The sequence below is a fragment of the Oncorhynchus masou genome, chromosome 24 (assembly GCF_036934945.1).
Source record: "Oncorhynchus masou masou isolate Uvic2021 chromosome 24, UVic_Omas_1.1, whole genome shotgun sequence".
NCBI lineage: Eukaryota > Metazoa > Chordata > Actinopteri > Salmoniformes > Salmonidae > Oncorhynchus > Oncorhynchus masou.
In genome coordinates, this window is record NC_088235.1 from 102178631 (window position 1) to 102198826 (window position 20196).

At 42.8% G+C, this 20196-nt stretch overlaps 1 protein-coding gene across 1 annotated transcript in view; it reads right to left on the reverse strand.

The window, feature by feature from the left end:
• The window catches only part of pde4ba (phosphodiesterase 4B, cAMP-specific a), a 112904-nt gene extending 93076 nt beyond the window's left edge, over window positions 1–19828 (reverse strand). The window contains exon 1 of the mRNA XM_064935923.1: window positions 19403–19828. Coding sequence (XP_064791995.1) covers window positions 19403–19527 — 125 coding nt within the window. The 5' untranslated portion in view covers window positions 19528–19828. The remainder of the gene's footprint in view (window positions 1–19402) is intronic.
• Between the last annotated feature and the right edge of the window lie 368 nt (window positions 19829–20196).

Below are 20196 nucleotides of genomic sequence, written 5' to 3' on the forward strand. Positions count from 1 at the left end.
TGACATTATGATTCATGTGAGTACTCATTGACATCACTGTTCTTGTGTACTCTGTGACATCAAGATTAATGTGAGTACTCTGTGACATCAAGATTAATGTGAGTACTCTGTGACATCAAGATTCATGTGAGTACTCTGTGACATCAAGATTCATGTGAGTATTCTGTGACATCAAGATTCATGTGAGTACTCTGTGACATCAAGATTCATGTGAGTACTCTGTGACATCAAGATTCATGTGAGTATTCTGTGACATCAAGAGTCATGTGAGTACTCTGCGACATCAAGATTCATGTGAGTACTCTGTGACATCAAGATTCATGTGAGTACTCTGTGACATCAAGATTCATGTGAGTACTCTGTGACATCAAGATTCATGTGAGTACTCTGTGACATCAAGATTCATGTGAGTACTCTGTGACATCAAGATTCATGTGAGTATTCTGTGACATCAAGATTCATGTGAGTACTCTGTGACCTCTCAGAGAACACAGAGAACAATGAAATGATGAAACCATCAGAGCCACATCCAGACTTCAAACAGTATTTCATAATAAACATCCAAGACTGACATATGCTGTGATTCTAGTTTTAATTCTAACAGGAAGTACTACACATCGATTCCAGGTTAATGGACAGGTTAGTGACACATCATGAAACTCTAGGCATAACTGACAAAAACTGGCGGGAAAAATGATAACACAGATGTTGCTATTCCAATCAGAACAGGGGTGGAGGGTAAGAGAGAGGGATATTGACAAAAAATCTCTGGAGAGAGATCCTGTTTCTGGGGAGGGAGGGAGATGGGGAAGTGAGCGGTCACTGCAGGAGTCTCCGCAAAGAGGAGGGATCTTCTGGTGCACGCACACACACACACACACACACACACACACACACACACACACACACACACACACACACACACACACACACACACACACACACACACACACACACACACACACACACACACACACACACCCCACACACACACACACACACACACACACACACACACACACACACACACACACACACACACACACACACACACACACACACACAAGCCTCAGGGCTCGCTCTGACCCATGATGAAAACAACAGGACGTACACACACGCATACACACACACACACACACGCCTCAGGGCTCGCTCTGACCCACGATGAAAACAACAGGACGTACACACACACGCTTCAGGCTGTGCTGGGTCCAATAATTGTCGTATTAGTGATAAGTAATGTTATTAAAAGCATTACATAAGGTTATTGGGGATAAGTCTTGGGAAGTATACTGTAGGGCATCAGAAACGCACTACTACTACACTCTTATTAAGTAAACAGTAGGCTAAATATCAACTCTGGATGGTGTGGGGCAACGGGATTGCCTACACTCCTGGATAGCTACAGCACTTCATTGTCTCTGGGCAATGTAGGTTTGGCTAGGGTTTGTATAGCAATAGGACAGCAGGTAACCTAGCGGTTCAGAGAGTTTGGTCAGTAACCGAAAGGTTGCCGGTTTGAATCCCTGAGCCGACTAGGTGAAAAATCTGTTGATGTGCCATTGAGCAAGGACCTTAACCCTGTCATGATACAACATGATGATGATATAATATTTAGGATGTCGCAGCAACATGCAATTGTTTCTTTAAGGGTTTACTTACATTTAAGAGGATAACATCGGTTAAATATAACTTTCCAGAATATTAGGTGTTTACCGAAAGTAATCAAAAGGGGAAAGAAATGCTCTTAGCTCTAAAGAAGGATATCATCTTCCTTCAGGAAACTCACGTTTCTGCCACGGAGCATATCCAATGTTACTGGGTTGGGCAGATATAAGGTTCCTCATATACATATAGCCTATATAGCCGTTATATACATATATAGCCTTTAGAAAGTATTCACACCCCTTTTCACACATTTTGTTGTGTTACAAAGTGGAATTAAAATGGATGGACAGACAGACAGGACTCCCTAGTTTAGCCATCCTTTACAAAGGTTTGGACGGACAGATTGAATTGCTCAGTTTAGCCATCCTTTACAAAGTGGAATTAAAATGGATGGACAGACAGACAGGTCTCTCTATGGTTTCAGATTGAAGCTCAGTTTAGCCATCCTTTACAAAGTGGAATTAAAATGGACGGACAGACAGACAGGACTCCCTATGGTTTCAGATTGAAGCTCAGTTTAGATCCTTTACAAAGTGGAATTAAAATGGACAGGACAGGACTCTCTATGGTTTCAGATTGAAGCTCAGTTTAGCCATCCTTTACAAAGTGGAATTAAAATGGACGGACAGACAGACAGGACTCCCTATGGTTTCAGATTGAAGCTCAGTTTAGCCATCCTTTACAAAGTGGAATTAAAATGGACGGACAGACAGACAGGACTCCCTATGGTTTCAGATTGAAGCTCAGTTTAGCCATCCTTTACAAAGTGGAATTAAAATGGACGGACAGACAGACAGGACTCCCTATGGTTTCAGATTGAAGCTCAGTTTAGCCATCCTTTACAAAGTGGAATTAAAATGGACGGACAGACAGACAGGACTCCCTATGGTTTCAGATTGAAGCTCAGTTTAGTTCCTTTACAAAGTGGAATTAAAATGGACGGACAGACAGACAGGACTCCCTATGGTTTCAGATTGAAGCAGTTTAGCCATCCTTTACAAAGTGGAATTAAAATGGACGGACAGACAGACAGGACTCCCTATGGTTTCAGATTGAAGCTCAGTTTAGCCATCCTTTACAAAGTGGAATTAAAATGGACGGACAGATAGACAGGACTCCCTATGGTTTCAGATTGAAGCTCAGTTTAGCCATCCTTTACAAAGTGGAATTAAAATGGACGGACAGACAGACAGGACTCCCTATGGTTTCAGATTGAAGCTCAGTTTAGCCATCCTTTACAAAGTGGAATTAAAATGGATGGACAGACAGACAGGACTCCCTATGGTTTCAGATTGAAGCTCAGTTTAGCCATCCTTTACAAAGTGGAATTAAAATGGATGGACAGACAGACAGGACTCCCTATGGTTTCAGATTGAAGCTCAGTTTAGCCATCCTTTACAAAGTGGAATTAAAATGGACAGACAGACAGACAGACAGGACTCCCTATGGTTTCAGATTGAAGCTCAGTTTAGCCATCCTTTACAAAGTGGAATTAAAATGGATGGACAGACAGACAGGACTCCCTATGGTTTCAGATTGAAGCTCAGTTTAGCCATCCTTTACAAAGTGGAATTAAAATGGATGGACAGACAGACAGGACTCCCTATGGTTTCAGATTGAAGCTCAGTTTAGCCATCCTTTACAAAGTGGAATTAAAATGGACGGACAGACAGACAGGACTCCCTATGGTTTCAGATTGAAGCTCAGTTTAGCCATCCTTTACAAAGTGGAATTAAAATGGACGGACAGACAGACAGGACTCCCTATGGTTTCAGATTGAAGCTCAGTTTAGCCATCCTTTACAAAGTGGAATTAAAATGGACAGACAGACAGACAGGACTCCCTATGGTTTCAGATTGAAGCTCAGTTTAGCCATCCTTTACAAAGTGGAATTAAAATGGACGGACAGATAGACAGGACTCCCTATGGTTTCAGATTGAAGCTCAGTTTAGCCATCCTTTACCTCTGAAGAATCTTATGTTTGTGAATCAGTTTCAACACGTGTGATAACAGTAAAACCTTCAATACAATATGTACAACACATTAATGGCATGGGCAGACTGTAGAAAGCATTTGGGTATTTCAAACAGGTTACTTCCACCTATCTCTTTTAACCCTGACCTGCCCAATATGTTCTCAAAGGTCGACCTCTATAAGCAGCGCTTTTTTGCACCTACTCTGGCACTGCAATAAGCTAATGAATTTCTGGTGCTCTATTCATACAGCCACTCAGATCAGTTTAGATATAGAATTGGTACAATCCTTTACATCATCACATGCTGAATACTCCGCTTGACCCAGACAAGACAAGGTGGCTGATAATTATTTCATACTTTGAAATGTATTCTTGTGTGTTGGAAAAACGAAAACCCACCCACTTTTCAATTATGATATGAAAAAAGGATGCCACAGCACAGACAGACGCATGACTCACTGTGTGAGCGAAGTAGTGACTGACTGATGTGATGCCAAAGTCCCATGACATGCAGATGGTCACAGGCCCCTGCACTAAGCCTTCACTTCCTATCCACAGCATCACTGGAATGTGCCCAATGTATAGGACCCTCCCTACCTAGAACATATCTACATCTCTTATCTACATCGAAGCTAGAATGAACACTGAGTAACAACACATTAAGGATACCTGCTCTTTCCATGACATAGAATGACCATGAGAAAGCTATGATCCCTTATTAATGTCACTTATTAAACACTTCAATCAAATCAAACGTTATTTGTCACATGCACCAAATACAACAAGTGTAGACCTTACCATGAAATGGTTACTTACAAGCCCTTAACCAACAGTGTAGACCTTACCATGAAATGGTTACTTACAAGCCCTTAACCAACAGTGTAGACCTTACCATGAAATGGTTACTTACAAGCCCTTAACCAACAGTGTAGACCTTACCGTGAAATGGTTACTTACAAGCCCTTAACCAACAGTGTAGACCTTACCATGAAATGGTTACTTACAAGCCCTTAACCAACAGTGTAGACCTTACCGTGAAATGGTTACTTACAAGCCCTTAACCAACAGTGTAGACCTTACCATGAAATGGTTACTTACAAGCCCTTAACCAACAGTGTAGACCTTACCGTGAAATGGTTACTTACAAGCCCTTAACCAACAGTGTAGACCTTACCGTGAAATGGTTACTTACAAGCCCTTAACCAACAGTGTAGACCTTACCATGAAATGGGGGGTCAATGTAATAGTCCGGGGGCCATTTGATTAATTGTGCAATCAATGTGTAGATGATGGGGAGGAGACAAGTGGAAAAAAAATATTTTCAAGCCTTGAGACAATTGAGACAAGGAATGTGTATGTGTTCCATTCAGAGGGTGAATGGGCAAGACAAAATCATTAATTGCCTTTGACCGGGGTATGATAGTAGATGCCTGGCGCATCGGTTGGTATCAAGAACTGCAACACTGCTGGGTTTTTCACACTCAACAGTTTCCCATGTGTATCAAGAAGGGTCCACCACCCAAAGAACATCCAGCCAACTTGACATAACTCTGGGAAGTATTGGAGTCAACATGGTCCAGCATGGAACCCTTTCAACACCTTGCAGAGTCCATACCCTGATGAATTGAGACTGTTCTGAAGGCAAAAGGGGGGGATGCAACTCAATATTAGGGAAGTGTTCCTAATGTTTGGTATACTCAGTGTATACAATTAAGCCTACCCCATTACCCAAAACATCAGCCTAAGATGGACACCAGACTGAGTCATAAGACTGACTGAACACAACAAAGTGGGGAGAGTATTTTGCAGAGAGAGAGAGAGAGAGAGAGAGAGAGAGAGAGAGAGAGGAAGAGAGTCAGAAAGAAACTGAGAGAGAGACAGAAAGAAACTGAGAGAGAGAAAGAGAGAGAGAGAGAGTCAGAAAGAAACTGAGAAAGAGAGAGAGAGCATTTTGTACCATTCTCTAGATCTGTCATTCCAGCAGTTTCAAAGAATCCTGTTTTCTGACTAGATCCAAGAAGTATTTATCCAACATGTTGGCTGATGTACGCAAGCAAAAATCAAATCCCTTATTGCAGGGATTCAATTATGAGCTTTGTGGGAAGAAGGGGCCAGGAAGCATGGCCATGATTGTCAGAGTCCGACATGTGATGTGACGGAAACATGAAACATCCATGGTTCAATGAGCTCTGGGAGTCTGAGTAGGGAACTTCAGCTCGACTTACACTGGATACATGAATGCAAAATGGTGGATGTCAAACAGACTGGGGGAAAGGGGGAGTTGACAGTTCTTGCTTACTACGTGACATGACCAGAAAAACTCTGGGCCCTAGTTATAGCCCAACCTACACACTCCTTTCAGAGAAGTGAGGATGAAGAGAAAAGGGGTACAGTAGAAATCATAATTTCCAGTAAGCATTAAGTATTGTCACTGTTCTAAAAAAGCAATAAGGAAGTCCAATCAGAAGTGTTCCCAATGACCTCTGTGTGGCTTATACATCCTTCCCCAACGATACAAATCATCCCGACTTATTTCATTTATCCATTCTTTTACCAGGTAAGTTGACTGAGAACACATTCTAGATCAGAGGAAAAAGTGCCTCCTACTGGCACTCCATCACCACTTCCAGCAGCACCTGGTCTCCCATCCAAGGAACTACCCAGGAACAACGCTGCTTAGCTTCAGAAGCAAGCCAGCAGTGGTATGCAGGGTGGTATGCTGCTGGCATCAATAACAGTCTTGATGGGAAGGGAAGGGGGCCATTACCACAGCAACAGGGGGGGGGAGAAGGAGAGTGCAAGTGTGAGAGAGATAGAGAGAGAGAGGGAGTCAAGAAGTGAGAAAATCAGGCAGAGATGTGTGATGGGGAGGGGAGAGAATTCTGGGATATGAAGTGAGTGAAAGACAGTGACGTAAGAGACTAAGACAATTAAAGAGAGAATAAATAGAGAACAAAGGAAAATAAAATAATGTATTTTCTTAAACAAAGGAGAATAAAATAATGTATTTTCTTAAGCATTGAGAAAAGACAATGGGCAGCTAAGTCTTCTTTAACTCAGGGAACATGGGGATTGGGGAATAACTGAGGGGCTATTACAGGACATCACCATCATGTATGTAGAGAAATCCCATCAACACTAACATAAGCAGTAAATCAATGGTGGACAATAATCACTGGTTGACATTGGAGGTATGGCCGATTAATTAGGGCCGATTTCAAGATTTCATAATAATCGGTAATCGGCCTTTTTGGACGCCGATTATGGCTGATGACATTGAAATCCACGAGGAGACTGCATGGCAGTCTGACCACCTGTTACACAAACGCAGCATCAAGAGGACCTTGTGGCTGCAAGAAGCCAAGGTAAGTTGTGAGATAGCATTAAACGTATCTTATAAAAAACAATCAATCTTAACATAATCACTAGTTAACTACACATGGTTGATGATATTACTAGGTTAACTAGTTTGTTCTGCATTGCATATAATCAATGCGGTGCCTGTTAATTTATCATCGAATCATAGCCTACTTCAACTTGATGATTTAACAAAAGCGCATTCATGAAAAAAGCACAATCATTGCAATAATGTACCAAACCCTAAGCGTCAATGCCTTTCTTCAAATCAATACACAAGTATATTTTTTAAACCTGCATACAGTATGTAGTTAAAATAAAATTCATGTCAGCAGGCAATATTAACTAGGGAAATTGTGTCACTTCTCTTGCTTTCAGTGCAAGCAGAGTAAGGGTATATGCAGCAGTGTGGGCCGCATGGCTCATTGCAAACAGTTGAAAGCCCATTTATTCCTAACAAAGAACGTAATTAATTTGCCAGAATTCTACATGACATAACATTGAAGGTTGTGCAATGTAACAGTAATATTTAGACTTAGGGTTGCCACCCGTTCGATAAAATAAGTAACGGTTCCGTATTTCACTTGAAAGAATAAAAGTTTAGTTTTCGAAATTATCGTTTCTGGATTTGACCATGTTAATGACCAAAGGCTCATATTTCTGTGTGTTTATTATATTATAATTAAGTATATGATTCATTCAAACAGCAGCTCTTAGCAATGCTGGGATGCGCAGCGCTGTTTATGACTTCAAGCCTATCAACTCCAGAGATAAGGCTGGCAATACTAAAGTGCCTATAAGAACATCCAATAGTCAAAGGTATATGAAATACAAATGGTTTAGCGAGAAATAGTCCTATAATTCCTATAATAACTACAATCTAAAACTTCTTAACTGGGAATATTGAAGTTAAAAGGAACCACCACCTTTGATACAGTTGAAGTTGGAAGTTTACATACACCTTAGCCAAATACATTTTAACTCAGTTTTTCACAATTCCTGACCTTTAATCCTAGTAAAAATTCCACAAGCTTCCCACAATAAGTTGGGTGAATTTTGGCCAATTCCTCCTAACAGAGCTGATGTAACTGAGTCAGGTTTGTAGGCCACCTTGCTCACACACACTTTTTCAGTTCTGCCCACAAATTCTCTATATGAGGTCAGGGCTTTGTGAAGGCCACTCCAATATCTTGACTTTGTTGTCCTTATGCCATTTTCCACAACTTTGGAAGTATGCTTGGGGTCATTGTCCATTTGGAAGACCCATTTACGATCAAGCTTTAACTTCCTGACTGATGTCTTGAGATGTTGCTTCAATATATCCACATCATTTCCCCTCCTCATGATGCCATCTATTTTGTGAAGTGCACCAGTCTCTCCTGCAGCAAAGCACCCCCACCACATGATGCTGCCACCCCCCGTGTTTCACAGTTGGGCCCTCCCATCCCACGGTTGGGCCCTATTCTTCGGCTTGCAAGTCTCCCCCTGTCACGCCCTGACCTGAGAGAGCCTTTTCATGTCTCTTTTTTGGTTTGGTCAGGGTGTGATTTGGGTGGGCATTCTATGTTGTGTTTTCTATGTTTCTTTATTTCTATGTTTTGGCAGGGTATGGTTCTCAATCAGGGACAGCTGTCTATTGTTGTCTTTGATTGGGAATCATTCTTAGGTAGCCCTTTTTCCCTCCTTCAGTGTGGGCAGTTGACTTGTGTTAGTGGCACTTAGCCCTCGTATGTGTCACGGTCGTGTTGTATTGTTTATTGTTGACATGAGAAATAAAGGAAAATGTACGCTGACGACGCTACACTTTGGTCCACTACTTTTGACGCCCGTGACACTCCCTTTTTTCTCCAAACATAATGATGGTCATTATGGCCAAACAGTTCTATTTTTGTTTCATCAGACCAGAGGACATTTCTCCAAAAAGTACGATCTTTGTCCCCATGTGCCGTTGCAAACCGTAGTCCGACTTTTTTATGGCAGTTTTGGACAAGTAGCTTCTTCCTTGCTGAGCGGCCTTTCAGGTTATGTGGATATAGGGCTCGTTTTACTGTGGATATAGATAGTTTTTTACCTGTTTCCTCCAGCATCTTCACAAGGTCCTTTGCTGCTGTTCTGGGTTTGAGTTGCACTTTTCGCATCAAAGTACGTTCATCTCTAGGAGACAGAACGCATCTCCTTTCTGAGCGGTATGACAGCTGCGTGGTCCCATGGTGTTTATACTTGCGTACTATTGTTTGTACAGATGAACGTGGTAGCTTCAGGTTTTTGGAAATTTCTCCCAACGATGAACCAGACTTGTGGAGGTCTACAATTCTTTTCTGAGGTCTTGGCTGATTTCTTCTGTTTTTCCCATGATGTCAAGCAAAGAGGCACTGAGTTTGAAGGTAGGCCTTGACATTTATCCACAGGTACACCTCCAATTGACTCAAATTATGTCAATTTCCCTATCAGAAGCTTCTAAAGCCGTAACATTGTTTAAAGGCACATTCAACTTAGTGTATGTAAACTTCTGACCCACTGGAATTGTGATACAGTGAATTATAAGTGAAATAATGTGTCTGTAAACAATTGTTGGAAAGTGACTTGTGTCATGCACAAAGTTGATGTCCTAACCGATATGTCAAAACTATAGTTTGTGTGGAGTGGTTGAAAAACGAGTTTTAATGACTCCAACCTAAGTGTATGTAAACTTCCGACTTCAACTGTATGTTCTCATGTTCCGAGCAAGGAACTTAAACATTAGCTTTTTTACATGGCACATATTGCACTTTTACTTTCTTCCCCAAAACTGTGTTTTTGCATTATTTAAACCAAATTGAACATGTTTCATTATTTATTTGAGACTAAATTGAATTTATTTTCAGGTATTATATTAAGTTAAAACAAAAGTGTTCATTAAGTATTGTTGTAATTGTCATTTATTACAAATGTGTATATACGTATATAAAAAATAGGCAGATTAATCGGTATTAATCAGAATCGGTCAACCTCTAGTGGACAGCAATCAGTGGTGGACAGCAATCAGTGGTGGACAGCAATCAATGGTGGACAGCAATCAGTGGTGGACAGCAATCAGTGGTGGACAGCATTACACAGTCTCAGCCAGGTACAGTGTGATGTTAGACAGTACTGAGTAGGGATGGGCATGGTTATTTGTGATATTATATAATATTGAAATTATTTCAAACGCCCATCCCTATTACTGAGAGAAGCATTATCTAGAAGGCATGATGATGGATACTTCCTGTTGTGGAATTACTAGAGGTGCATGGATAAACTGGAGGTGTGTGTCTGTCTCCAGGACATCCACGGCACCAATGTCTGTACTATCTACAGACTGACAGCAGTTGTTAACACAGGGAGGAAAACAGTCACAGAGGTGTCACACACTCAGCAGGCACATGGAAGTATGTACAGACACAGCACACATACACAGATCAACACGTGTCAGGAAAAATAAACTACACTGCTGGTGTAGTAAGTGCTTTACATCACTCATCACTGTACAGGCCTGTAATCAAACTCTATCTGGGAGAAAACAGACCCTTCAGGCTACACTCTGGGACTGGAGAAAAGGAAACATCCCTGGTAGGTTCCAAGTAGTGTACTGGTAGGTCCCAAGCAGTGTACCTGTAGGTCCCAAGCAGTGTACCGGTAGGTCCCAAGCAGTGTACCGGTAGGTCCCAAGCAGTGTACCGGTAGGTCCCAAGCAGCGTACTGGTAGGTCCCAAGCAGTGTACCTGTAGGTCCCAAGCAGTGTACCGGTAGGTCCCAAGCAGTGTACCGGTAGGTCCCAAGCAGTGTACCGGTAGGTCCCAAGCAGCGTACTGGTAGGTCCCAAGCAGCGTACTGGTAGGTCCCAAGCAGTGTACCGGTAGGTCCCAAGCAGCGTACCGGTAGGTCCCAAGCAGCGTACCGGAAGGTCCCAAGCAGCGTACCGGAAGGTCCCAAGCAGCGTACCGGTAGGTCCCAAGCAGCGTACCGGTAGGTCCCAAGCAGCGTACCGGTAGGTCCCAAGCAGCGTACCGGTAGGTCCCAAGCAGCGTACCGGTAGGTCCCAAGCAGCGTACCGGTAGGTCCCAAGCAGCGTACCGGTAGGTCCCAAGCAGCGTACCGGTAGGTCCCAAGCAGCATACCGGTAGGTCCCAAGCAGTGTACCGGTAGGTCCCAAGCAGTGTACCGGTAGGGCCCAAGCAGTGTACCGGTAGGGCCCAAGCAGTGAACCGGTAGGTCCCAAGCAGTGTATTTTTTTCAAAGGTTCGTCTGCCCTACATGGTTCTGTTGGTGGGAAGAACATTCAGCTATCCTTTCCCAAAACTCAGTTCAGCCCACACTCTGCACATGACAGATAATAAAGAGTACATACAGTACTTCTATTACACTCTAACTACCATTGCTTTTCAGCACTTTGATGGACATGACCTTGAAGATAAAAGAGACAAGCTTTAGACGTTGACATGAAGAGATTTGGTATAGTGAGCAGAAACATTCTGTAGAGTAGAGAAATAAAATCGACGTATGTGAGGATACTACAATGAAAATGCTCAAGAATGAAAATGATGACTTAAGTAGCCAACAAGGGGAATGTGGAACGCATGAACTAAGACGTCATAAAGACGTCATTCTAGAATATGAAAACAAGAGGACACTAAACATAAACCATGTGTCTTTTGTGCCTTTTGTGGAGAAACAACAATTTTCTTATTTACATATTTTCCAAATATGTAATTTCCCAAACATTTGCTTTCAGAGAGAACATAAATCACTGTCACGTTATTTTGGAAAATAAAATATGTTTTGTGACAGAGCTCATATTGAACCACTCCTCTGGAGAGGGACAATGAAAAAAAGAGGGAGAAAAGAAAGATAGAAGGAGTAAGAAGACAGAGCTGAGGAAGAGAGGGAGAGGTAGAGAGAGAGAGGAAGGAGGGAGCCCAGTCTGTGGCTGACCTGTGAGACTAAACAGAACTTGCTTTAAATGGCATTCATTCCATGGGCTGGCAAATTGCAGTGGGATAGTTTTCCATTACATTCTCTAGTCTGTATACTTTTACAAAGTCAAGTTACCCTAGGTCAAACTCTGCTCTCAGTAAGCCTCCCCCTCTCTCTCTCTCTCTCTTTGTGTCTCCCCTCTCTCTCTTTCTCTCACTCTATCTCTCTGTCACTCACAGTAACTCTCTGCCTCTCCCTCTGTCTCTTTCTCTCTGTATCTCTCTCTCGCTCTGTGTGTAAGTCTGAGTGTGCATAGGCATGCATGTGTGTGATTGTGTGTGTATGTGTGAAGAGAAAGCCTTTTTAGGTTATCAGAAAAAGGATTTGTTCCCTAGTCTTCTGGTTTCCTCATAGTATTTCAACAGCCACTTCCTCGTTTCTGTTCACCCTTTTGTCGTCGTCATCATCATAAAGCAGTGTACTGGTACAGTAGGTTCCAAGCAATGTACTGATAGAGTAGGTCCCAAGCAGTGTACTAGTAAGTCCCAAGCAGTGTACCGGTAGAGTAGGTCCCAAGCAGTGTACCGGTAGAGTAGGTCCCAAGCAGTGTACCGGTAGAGTAGGTCCCAAGCAGTGTACCGGTAGAGTAGGTCCCAAGCAGTGTACCGGTAGAGTAGGTCCCAAGCAGTGTACCGGTAGAGTAGGTCCCAAGCACCATAATCATCATCATCATCATCATCATCATCATCACCATTACTATAATCACAATCACCATTACCATTAGACATCACCATCATCATTCTTCAGGGCGCAATGTGCAGTGTGCAGCCAGTCAGACATCATAAACCATGACCACACGCCAACCACAGGTCTCAACCTCACTAACTAACAAACCAACCACAACCTCCAGTTAACCATCTCCATGACAACTGGTATATAGTAACAGTAGTCTACTGTAAGACATCATATTGTATTATGTCTGTCCATGACCACTGAGAAACAACAGTGTCCTACTCCACCCATGGGAAACACTGACACATCCCTGAAGAAAACACTCCACTGAGCCCTTCCATTGGTTCATAGCACCTGACCAGTCCAGTATTATGGTCATTGATAGGTCAGGGGAATCCTTGTCACAGTCCAAATATTTGACCAAGCCATTTCACTAGGAGAATATGTTGTGTTGGCATTTGGTGGGTGGCCAGTCCAAACACCCTCTCATTATAAACTGCACAGGGTCAGTTATCTATACTCACACACACGCTCATGCACACACACGTACACAACACACACACTACCTCCCACACATAATGTACATTATAGTCACGAATAGGTTTGTACATTTTGTGTAATATTCAGAGGTGGAAACTTTCTGTGGGAATTAACGGGAATATATGTGAATTAATGGGCAAATATGGAAATTGCCGGAAATATATGCAAATTAATACTAATACCATTTAAATGTAGATATGTTTTGCATTGGATAGATTTACCATATCATATGGAGACAGAAACAAACCTTTCACCTTATCATAATTAGACATAATTGCAAATGATTAAATCCTTCCAATAGAAATATAAAAAACATTTAAACTTTAATTAAAAGAGTGGACTCTTCACATGGGATGATTTCACTGAACAACAAAAGAAAGGGAATATTGAATGATCCCCAATGATCCATCGCATCTCCCAAAAACGTTTTCAACATACATCTGTAAAATGATAGTCTAGAAACTAAAGCTTTGGTTGTCTTCCTCTCAGGCTTCTATATCCTCTCCCTGGACCTCCTCAATGTCCACCTCTTGAACATCAGACTCTGAGGCCTCATCTTCACTGTCACTTTCCAACCTTGTTGAGGATGGCTCGTTGTCAGGCTCAAAAAGCCTAAAATTTGCCCGGATGGTCACCAATTTTTAACCCTTGTATTGGTAAGCCTGTTGCGCGCTTTGGTGTGTGTTCCCAAACAAGGATCAGTTGCGCTCTGAGGCGGCTGATGTTGGTGGGATTTGGAGAATGATAGAGGGAACAGGGGAAAGAGCCTCAGATCCACAAAGTCCCTTCCACCAGGTGGATGATGAGATGTTGGCACGACTGCCATATTGCATCTTCACCCCAAAGCCTTTGCTTGGAAGTGTACTTTGCCAGACTGCCAAGAACCTTGCCCTCATCCAGGCCAAGGTGGCGAGACATGGTAGTGATGACACCAAAAGCTTTTTTGATCTCTGCACCAGACAGGACGCTCTTGCCAGCATACTTGGGGTGCAACATGTACGCTGCGGTGTGTATGGGCTTCAGGCAGAAGTCTTCAAGCTTTTTGATGTATTTCAGAACTGCAGTTTCCTCTGCTTGGAGCAACAGTGAAGTGGGCAGGGCAGTACGGTTTCTTCTCTTACATCTGCAAGCAGAGTCTGAACATCAGACAGGATGGCATTGTCTCCCTCAAGCCATGCAATGACTACTGTTATAGGTTTCAGGAGTTTCAGGCTGCTTACCACTCTCTCCCAAAATACATCATCCAGGAGGATCCTCTTGATGGGGCTGTCCATATCGGCAGACTGTGATATGGCCATTTCTTGGAGAGACTCCTTCACCTCCAGGAGACTGTCAAACATGATGACAACACCACCCCAACAGGTGTTGCCAATGCAGCTTCAATGTGGTGCACTTATTCTTCTCACTTTTCTTGAGGAGGTAGATTCCTGCTATAACTTGATGACCCTTCACGTACCTAACCATTTCCTTGGCTCTCTTGTAGAGTGTATCCATTGTTTTCAGTGCCATACTGTCCTTGAGGAGCAGATTCAATGCATGAGCAGCACAGCCAATGGGTGTGATGTGAGGGTAGGCCTCCTCCACTTTAGACAAAGCAGCCTTCATGTACATAACATTGTCTGTCACCAGTGCAAATACCTTCTGTGGTCCAAGGTAATTAGTGACTGCTTTCAGCTCATCTGCAATGTAGAGACCGGTGTGTCTGTTGTCCCCTGTGTCTGTGCTCTTGTAGAATACTGGTTGAGTGGTGGAGATGATGTAGTTAATTATTCCTGAACCATGAATAATCGACCACCCATCAGAGATGATTGCAATACAGTCTGCTTTCTCTATGATTTGCTTGACCTTCACTTGAACTCTGTTGAACTCTGCATCCAGGAAATGAGTAGATAAAGCATGTCTGGTTGGAGGAGTGTATGCTGGGTGAAGAACATTCAGAAATCTCTGCCAATACACATTGCCTATGAGCATCAGAGGTGAACCAGTTGCATACACAGCTTGAGCAAGACATTCATCAGCATTTCTCTGACTACGTTCCTCCATTGAGTCAAAAAACGTCTGATTGCAGGAGGACATGAGCTGTTGTTATGGATAAGGTGTCTGATTGATAATATTCACCTCGAATAGAAGTAGAGGGACTTTTGTCAGAGGTTGCTTGTTGCGAGTGCTGAGGAAACTTTATGCACTTGGCCAGATGATTCTGCATCTTCGTTGCATTCTTCACATCTGATTTTGCAAAGTATTTGGAAATGTACACAGATTGTCCTTCTACATTATCTGCAGTGAAATATCTTCACACATCAGATAATGCCCATGGAATTTTCCTGTAAAGATTAGAAATATTTTGTTAAAAACCCCCAAATACAATTCCATGTGCAGATAAATAGATAAGCAGTTAGATTAAACAACTCCTTTGTAAGATACATTTTTTAAAATGAAACGTATGGAAACAGGTGAATTAACACTCCTCAGTTAGCAGGCTCAAGCAAGCTAAAACCCACATGGTAGCAAACACTAACTAGCAGAAATTGTTAACAAGTTAGAAATGATTTAAACACACTTTGCTGTAGGCTACTATTTACTAGTTAACAAAAAAATCATGTATGTCATATAAAATATATTCACCTCACCCAGTATTATAATCAAAACTTACCAGAAAGCATGTAGTCCTTGGCTCAGACAGTGTAGTAGTGTGGGCTCAATTGCATCTCATTAGTGTGCAAGATCTTGAGAATCAGCTGTACATGTGACGGAAGAGTGCATGCAGAGGTTGCAATTCCATTGAATTGGGGATAGTTCAACCAAAATATGCCACAAGAACTAGAATTGCCTTATGTGTATCCCACAAAAAAGGTACACTGTTATAAGCTAACTTTTTTTGATGAAATTAAGCTAAATTCCCGGGCTTAACCTCCCATGGAACATTTCCGGGGAAGTTTCCGGCCCTTTGCAACCCTAGTCACGAACTCACACAGCTTCCTACAGGATATATTCACAAGCAAGCAAACACAGATCATGGCCAGTAACACCACCGCACACATTAACTACAGTCAGATACTGTACATGCTCACATGAACAGACAAGCACAAGTGTGAACTAACTACAGATCTTAGATCATAATATGACCCATTTCATATCAGGAGGAAAATAATCCTGCAGCAGGAGGATTTTAATAAATATTTAATATTTTGAATCACCGCAAGGGGAAGCTGGAAGCAATGTTTGTAGGCTATACAATAATAGACTGCAGGTACATAGAGCGTCACTTCAAATATCCTATGTAGGCTATATGCAGACCACAGCGCGTCTAGTGTGTCTAATTCTTATGTGGATTATAAGAAATGTACATATTTGTAGGGGCTAGATGTATTTTTAATGAGGGGAAATCCTTTTTTATATAAATTATTTTGTTAAATGTTCAAGGCAATCAATAGGTCGAATAAATTGTTGGATGCCTCAGTGCCTACGTGGTCCAAAGGTGACAGCCGCTGACCCCGCACACATTATGCCAGGATGAGTGAAGTCGAATCTCTTCTCCTTCCTTCGTTCCCGTAGTCCCGCAATCGATCCGAATGGTCAAGGCGATGAGTGAGTCGAGATCCGTCGGTAGTTCCCGGGCTGCAAAGGCGTCTTTTACTTCCTCCGATACTCTGTGTAGGAACAATGTCGAACAGCGCTTCCGGGTTCCAAGCACTCTCAGCTGCCAACGTGCGGAAATCCACTGCATAGTCTGCCACACTACGGGAGCCTTGACGTAGGTGGAGCAGCTTGCGAGCAGCCTCTCTCCTGGACAAAGGAGAATCAAACACCTTCCCAACTTCCTCCATAAACTCCTCCAGACTGAGGCAGACGGCGGACTGTTGCTCCCACACTGCCGTGGCCCAGGCAAGTGCCCTCCCGGACATCAGCGTTATGATGTACGCTATCCTCAAGCGGTCTGAGGGGAACAAAGAAGGCTGCAGCTCGAAAAATTAGGGAACACTGGGAGAGAAAAGCCTGGCAGGTTCTGGAATCTCCAGCGTACCGGGTTCTCTGGACACTGGGGTAGGCTGGGGGATTACGGGTGTGACCCACTGCCCTGTGGGGAATCCGCAGAATTGCTCCAGCAATGTATTGAACGCCTGGTCATGGCATTCTGCAGGGAATGGAGTCCCTCCCTATGACCTTGAAGTAACTCCTTGTGTCTTCCAAGGGTGGCTCCTTGCAGGGAGACAGCATTGTGCAGCAGGTCTGCTGGGTGAGTCTGCTGGGTTAGTCATAGCCAGTTTGTACTATCAGGTTTCAGGTATGACCCAGATACAGACAGTGTCAAAGAAAAGTATATTCATAGTATAGGGGCAGGCAAACAACAGGTCAAAGGCAGGCAGAGGTCAGTAATCCTGAGAACGGCAGGCAGGGTCAGGGTCAGGGCAGGCAGAACGGTCAAAACTGGGAAGGACTAGGAAACAGGAACATGATCAGACAGGAGGAGGGGATCAAACGGTGGTAGGTTTCACGGAACAACACAAACTGGCAACAGACAAACAGAGAACACAGGTATAAATACACTGGGGATAATGGGGAGGATGGGTGACACCTAGATGGGGGTGGAGACAAGCAGAGAGACAGGTGTGACAGTTTCCAAAAGTGTCTGGTGTGTGTCTGGTCATATTTAAAAAAAATCAAGATCAGGGGTATTTTTCTCTGACTGTCCATATTTTAAATGTGAAACTAATCAAGTGTATCGGGGAGTTTGAGTTATTTGTACCAGAAGGGCGTATGCCGTAATCTAACCCACGCTGACACGGTAGACCTATATGTGAAGGTAGTGTTCCTAACCGCTAGACCACCCCAGGTTACGATTTATCAAAATTTGGGCAGCTCATTCGTAACCTCACAATTATATATCATAGCCTAGTGGAGACCAATATCTATATCGTGTTATTAAGTAAGCTACATAAAATGATGGTTGTTTTTGTGTGTGGATGCATTTCAAATACATTTTTGTACGTTTGAATTTGCAGTAACAGGACCTACGGCTACCATTTGAGCGAGCGAGGGAGAATATTATTTGATAACAGGCCTGATCCCAATGATTCGACTGCCCCCCCGCATGGAGAGAAAGAGAACTGCGAATTTTTAAGGAATCACAAGGCTCATTCCTTTCCTGATGTAGCGGGAACATTCTCTGCAAGAAAATGGTGATGAAGTTAAAACTTGACATCTGTAATGTTCCACTTCCACATGCACTGACTGAGTGTACAGTACTTTTGACAGGGAGCCTTGGCTCTTAAAGATGAGTATGGCCAGAGTCACGCTGGTTTTGACCCGCCCTGTCCAGCCTGCTGCTCCCTCTCTCTGCTTCTCCACATCAACAATCTACGATTGTATCATGATGATGATGATATTCTTGACAAAGGTTAATGTTCTAGAGTAATGTGTGAATCTCAGCAAGGCAAATCAACTCAAAACAGGAAATCTTCTTCATAAGCGACATTGTCTTTGCAGAGCATATTGTATGTGTTTACACGGCATAAACAATAAGAAGCTGCAAAGTGGTGTTGGAGAGAATAGTTGTCATGCGGTTGGATAAACACACGTTTGAGGCCGTGACAGTGGAACAGTGGAGTGCTAATACAAATCCTGCTGGGAGTGTTTAGTTGCGTCATCACCATGCTACATTTAGGAAATTGTAACACATCAAGTACAGTAGGTGAGCTTTAGGTAACATCACAACTGCATCTGGATGGACCAGTAGTACAGCTGTACAGACTCGCACCACACCAATGTAAACAAACAAATGCCATACAGTCAACGTGATATAGTTTTGATTCCCTAACACACACTCAACTATAGAATTCATGATTAACAGATATTTAGGGACTGAACATAGGAAAGAGAGAGAGTGCTATATATAATGAACATTGGAAAGAGAGAGACATCTACACACAAACAGAACATGGGAAAAATGATACAGAAAGGGGGAAGAAAGTCTTTGGGTTGACAGCGTAAGAAGGAGAAATACAGTACATGGGGGGGGGGGGTTAGAACTAAAACGTATGCATAACAATTCTAATGAATGGCAACACATCATGCACTTAACTGGAGCTGAGAAAAGCTATAGAAGCACATGAGAGAAAGATGAAGTGATTGTGACAGAAAGCGACAGAAAAAGACAGAGAAATAAAGTAAGAGACGGTGTTCTATCCTTGTTCTGACCTGTGAGTGTGGCTGGAAGCATGGAGTCTCTTGATGACTTCCTCGCTGAAGTCAAAGTGGACCCTGCTTCTGTGACAGGGCGAACGCCGATACATAGCACCAACACCCCAGCTACCCAGCACCATCAGACACACACCTCAAACACACATCAGCTCATACACACCTCAGGTCTCCAAACACACACACACAAATATACACACACACACACCATCACATACTCATCAATCAACATTAACTATCTAAACAGACCAACTTCCACTATCATAAATGCAACATCAAAGAATACATCAATCACACAACAACAACAACCATCCAACATCCCTTGCAAATCGCAACTTTCTCTTTCTTTCTCTCTCTCTCCCTTTCACACGCATTCTCTCTCACACTCTTTCACATGCCCTTTCACACTCTGTGTGTCCAGTGAGAGCTGTGCTGTGTAGTTGTCCCAGTCCCAGCCTGCATTTCCTTCCCCTGGTGTGTGAGGAGATGTGGTCTCTCTGAGCCGGCACCGGCAGTGCACTAAGACCTGGAGCAGAGTCACTGGAATGGAGTCACTACTGTCACTAGGATAGAGGGGGAATAAAGGTATGTATCTACTGTGTTCCTGTGAAATACATGTAGCTATATAAATGTGTAATACATGTAGCTATATAAATGTGTAATACATGTAGCTATATAAATGTGTAACACATGTAGCTATATAAATGTGTAATACATGTAGCTATATAAATGTGTAATACATGTAGCTATATAAATGTGTAACACATGTAGCTATATAAATGTGTAATACATGT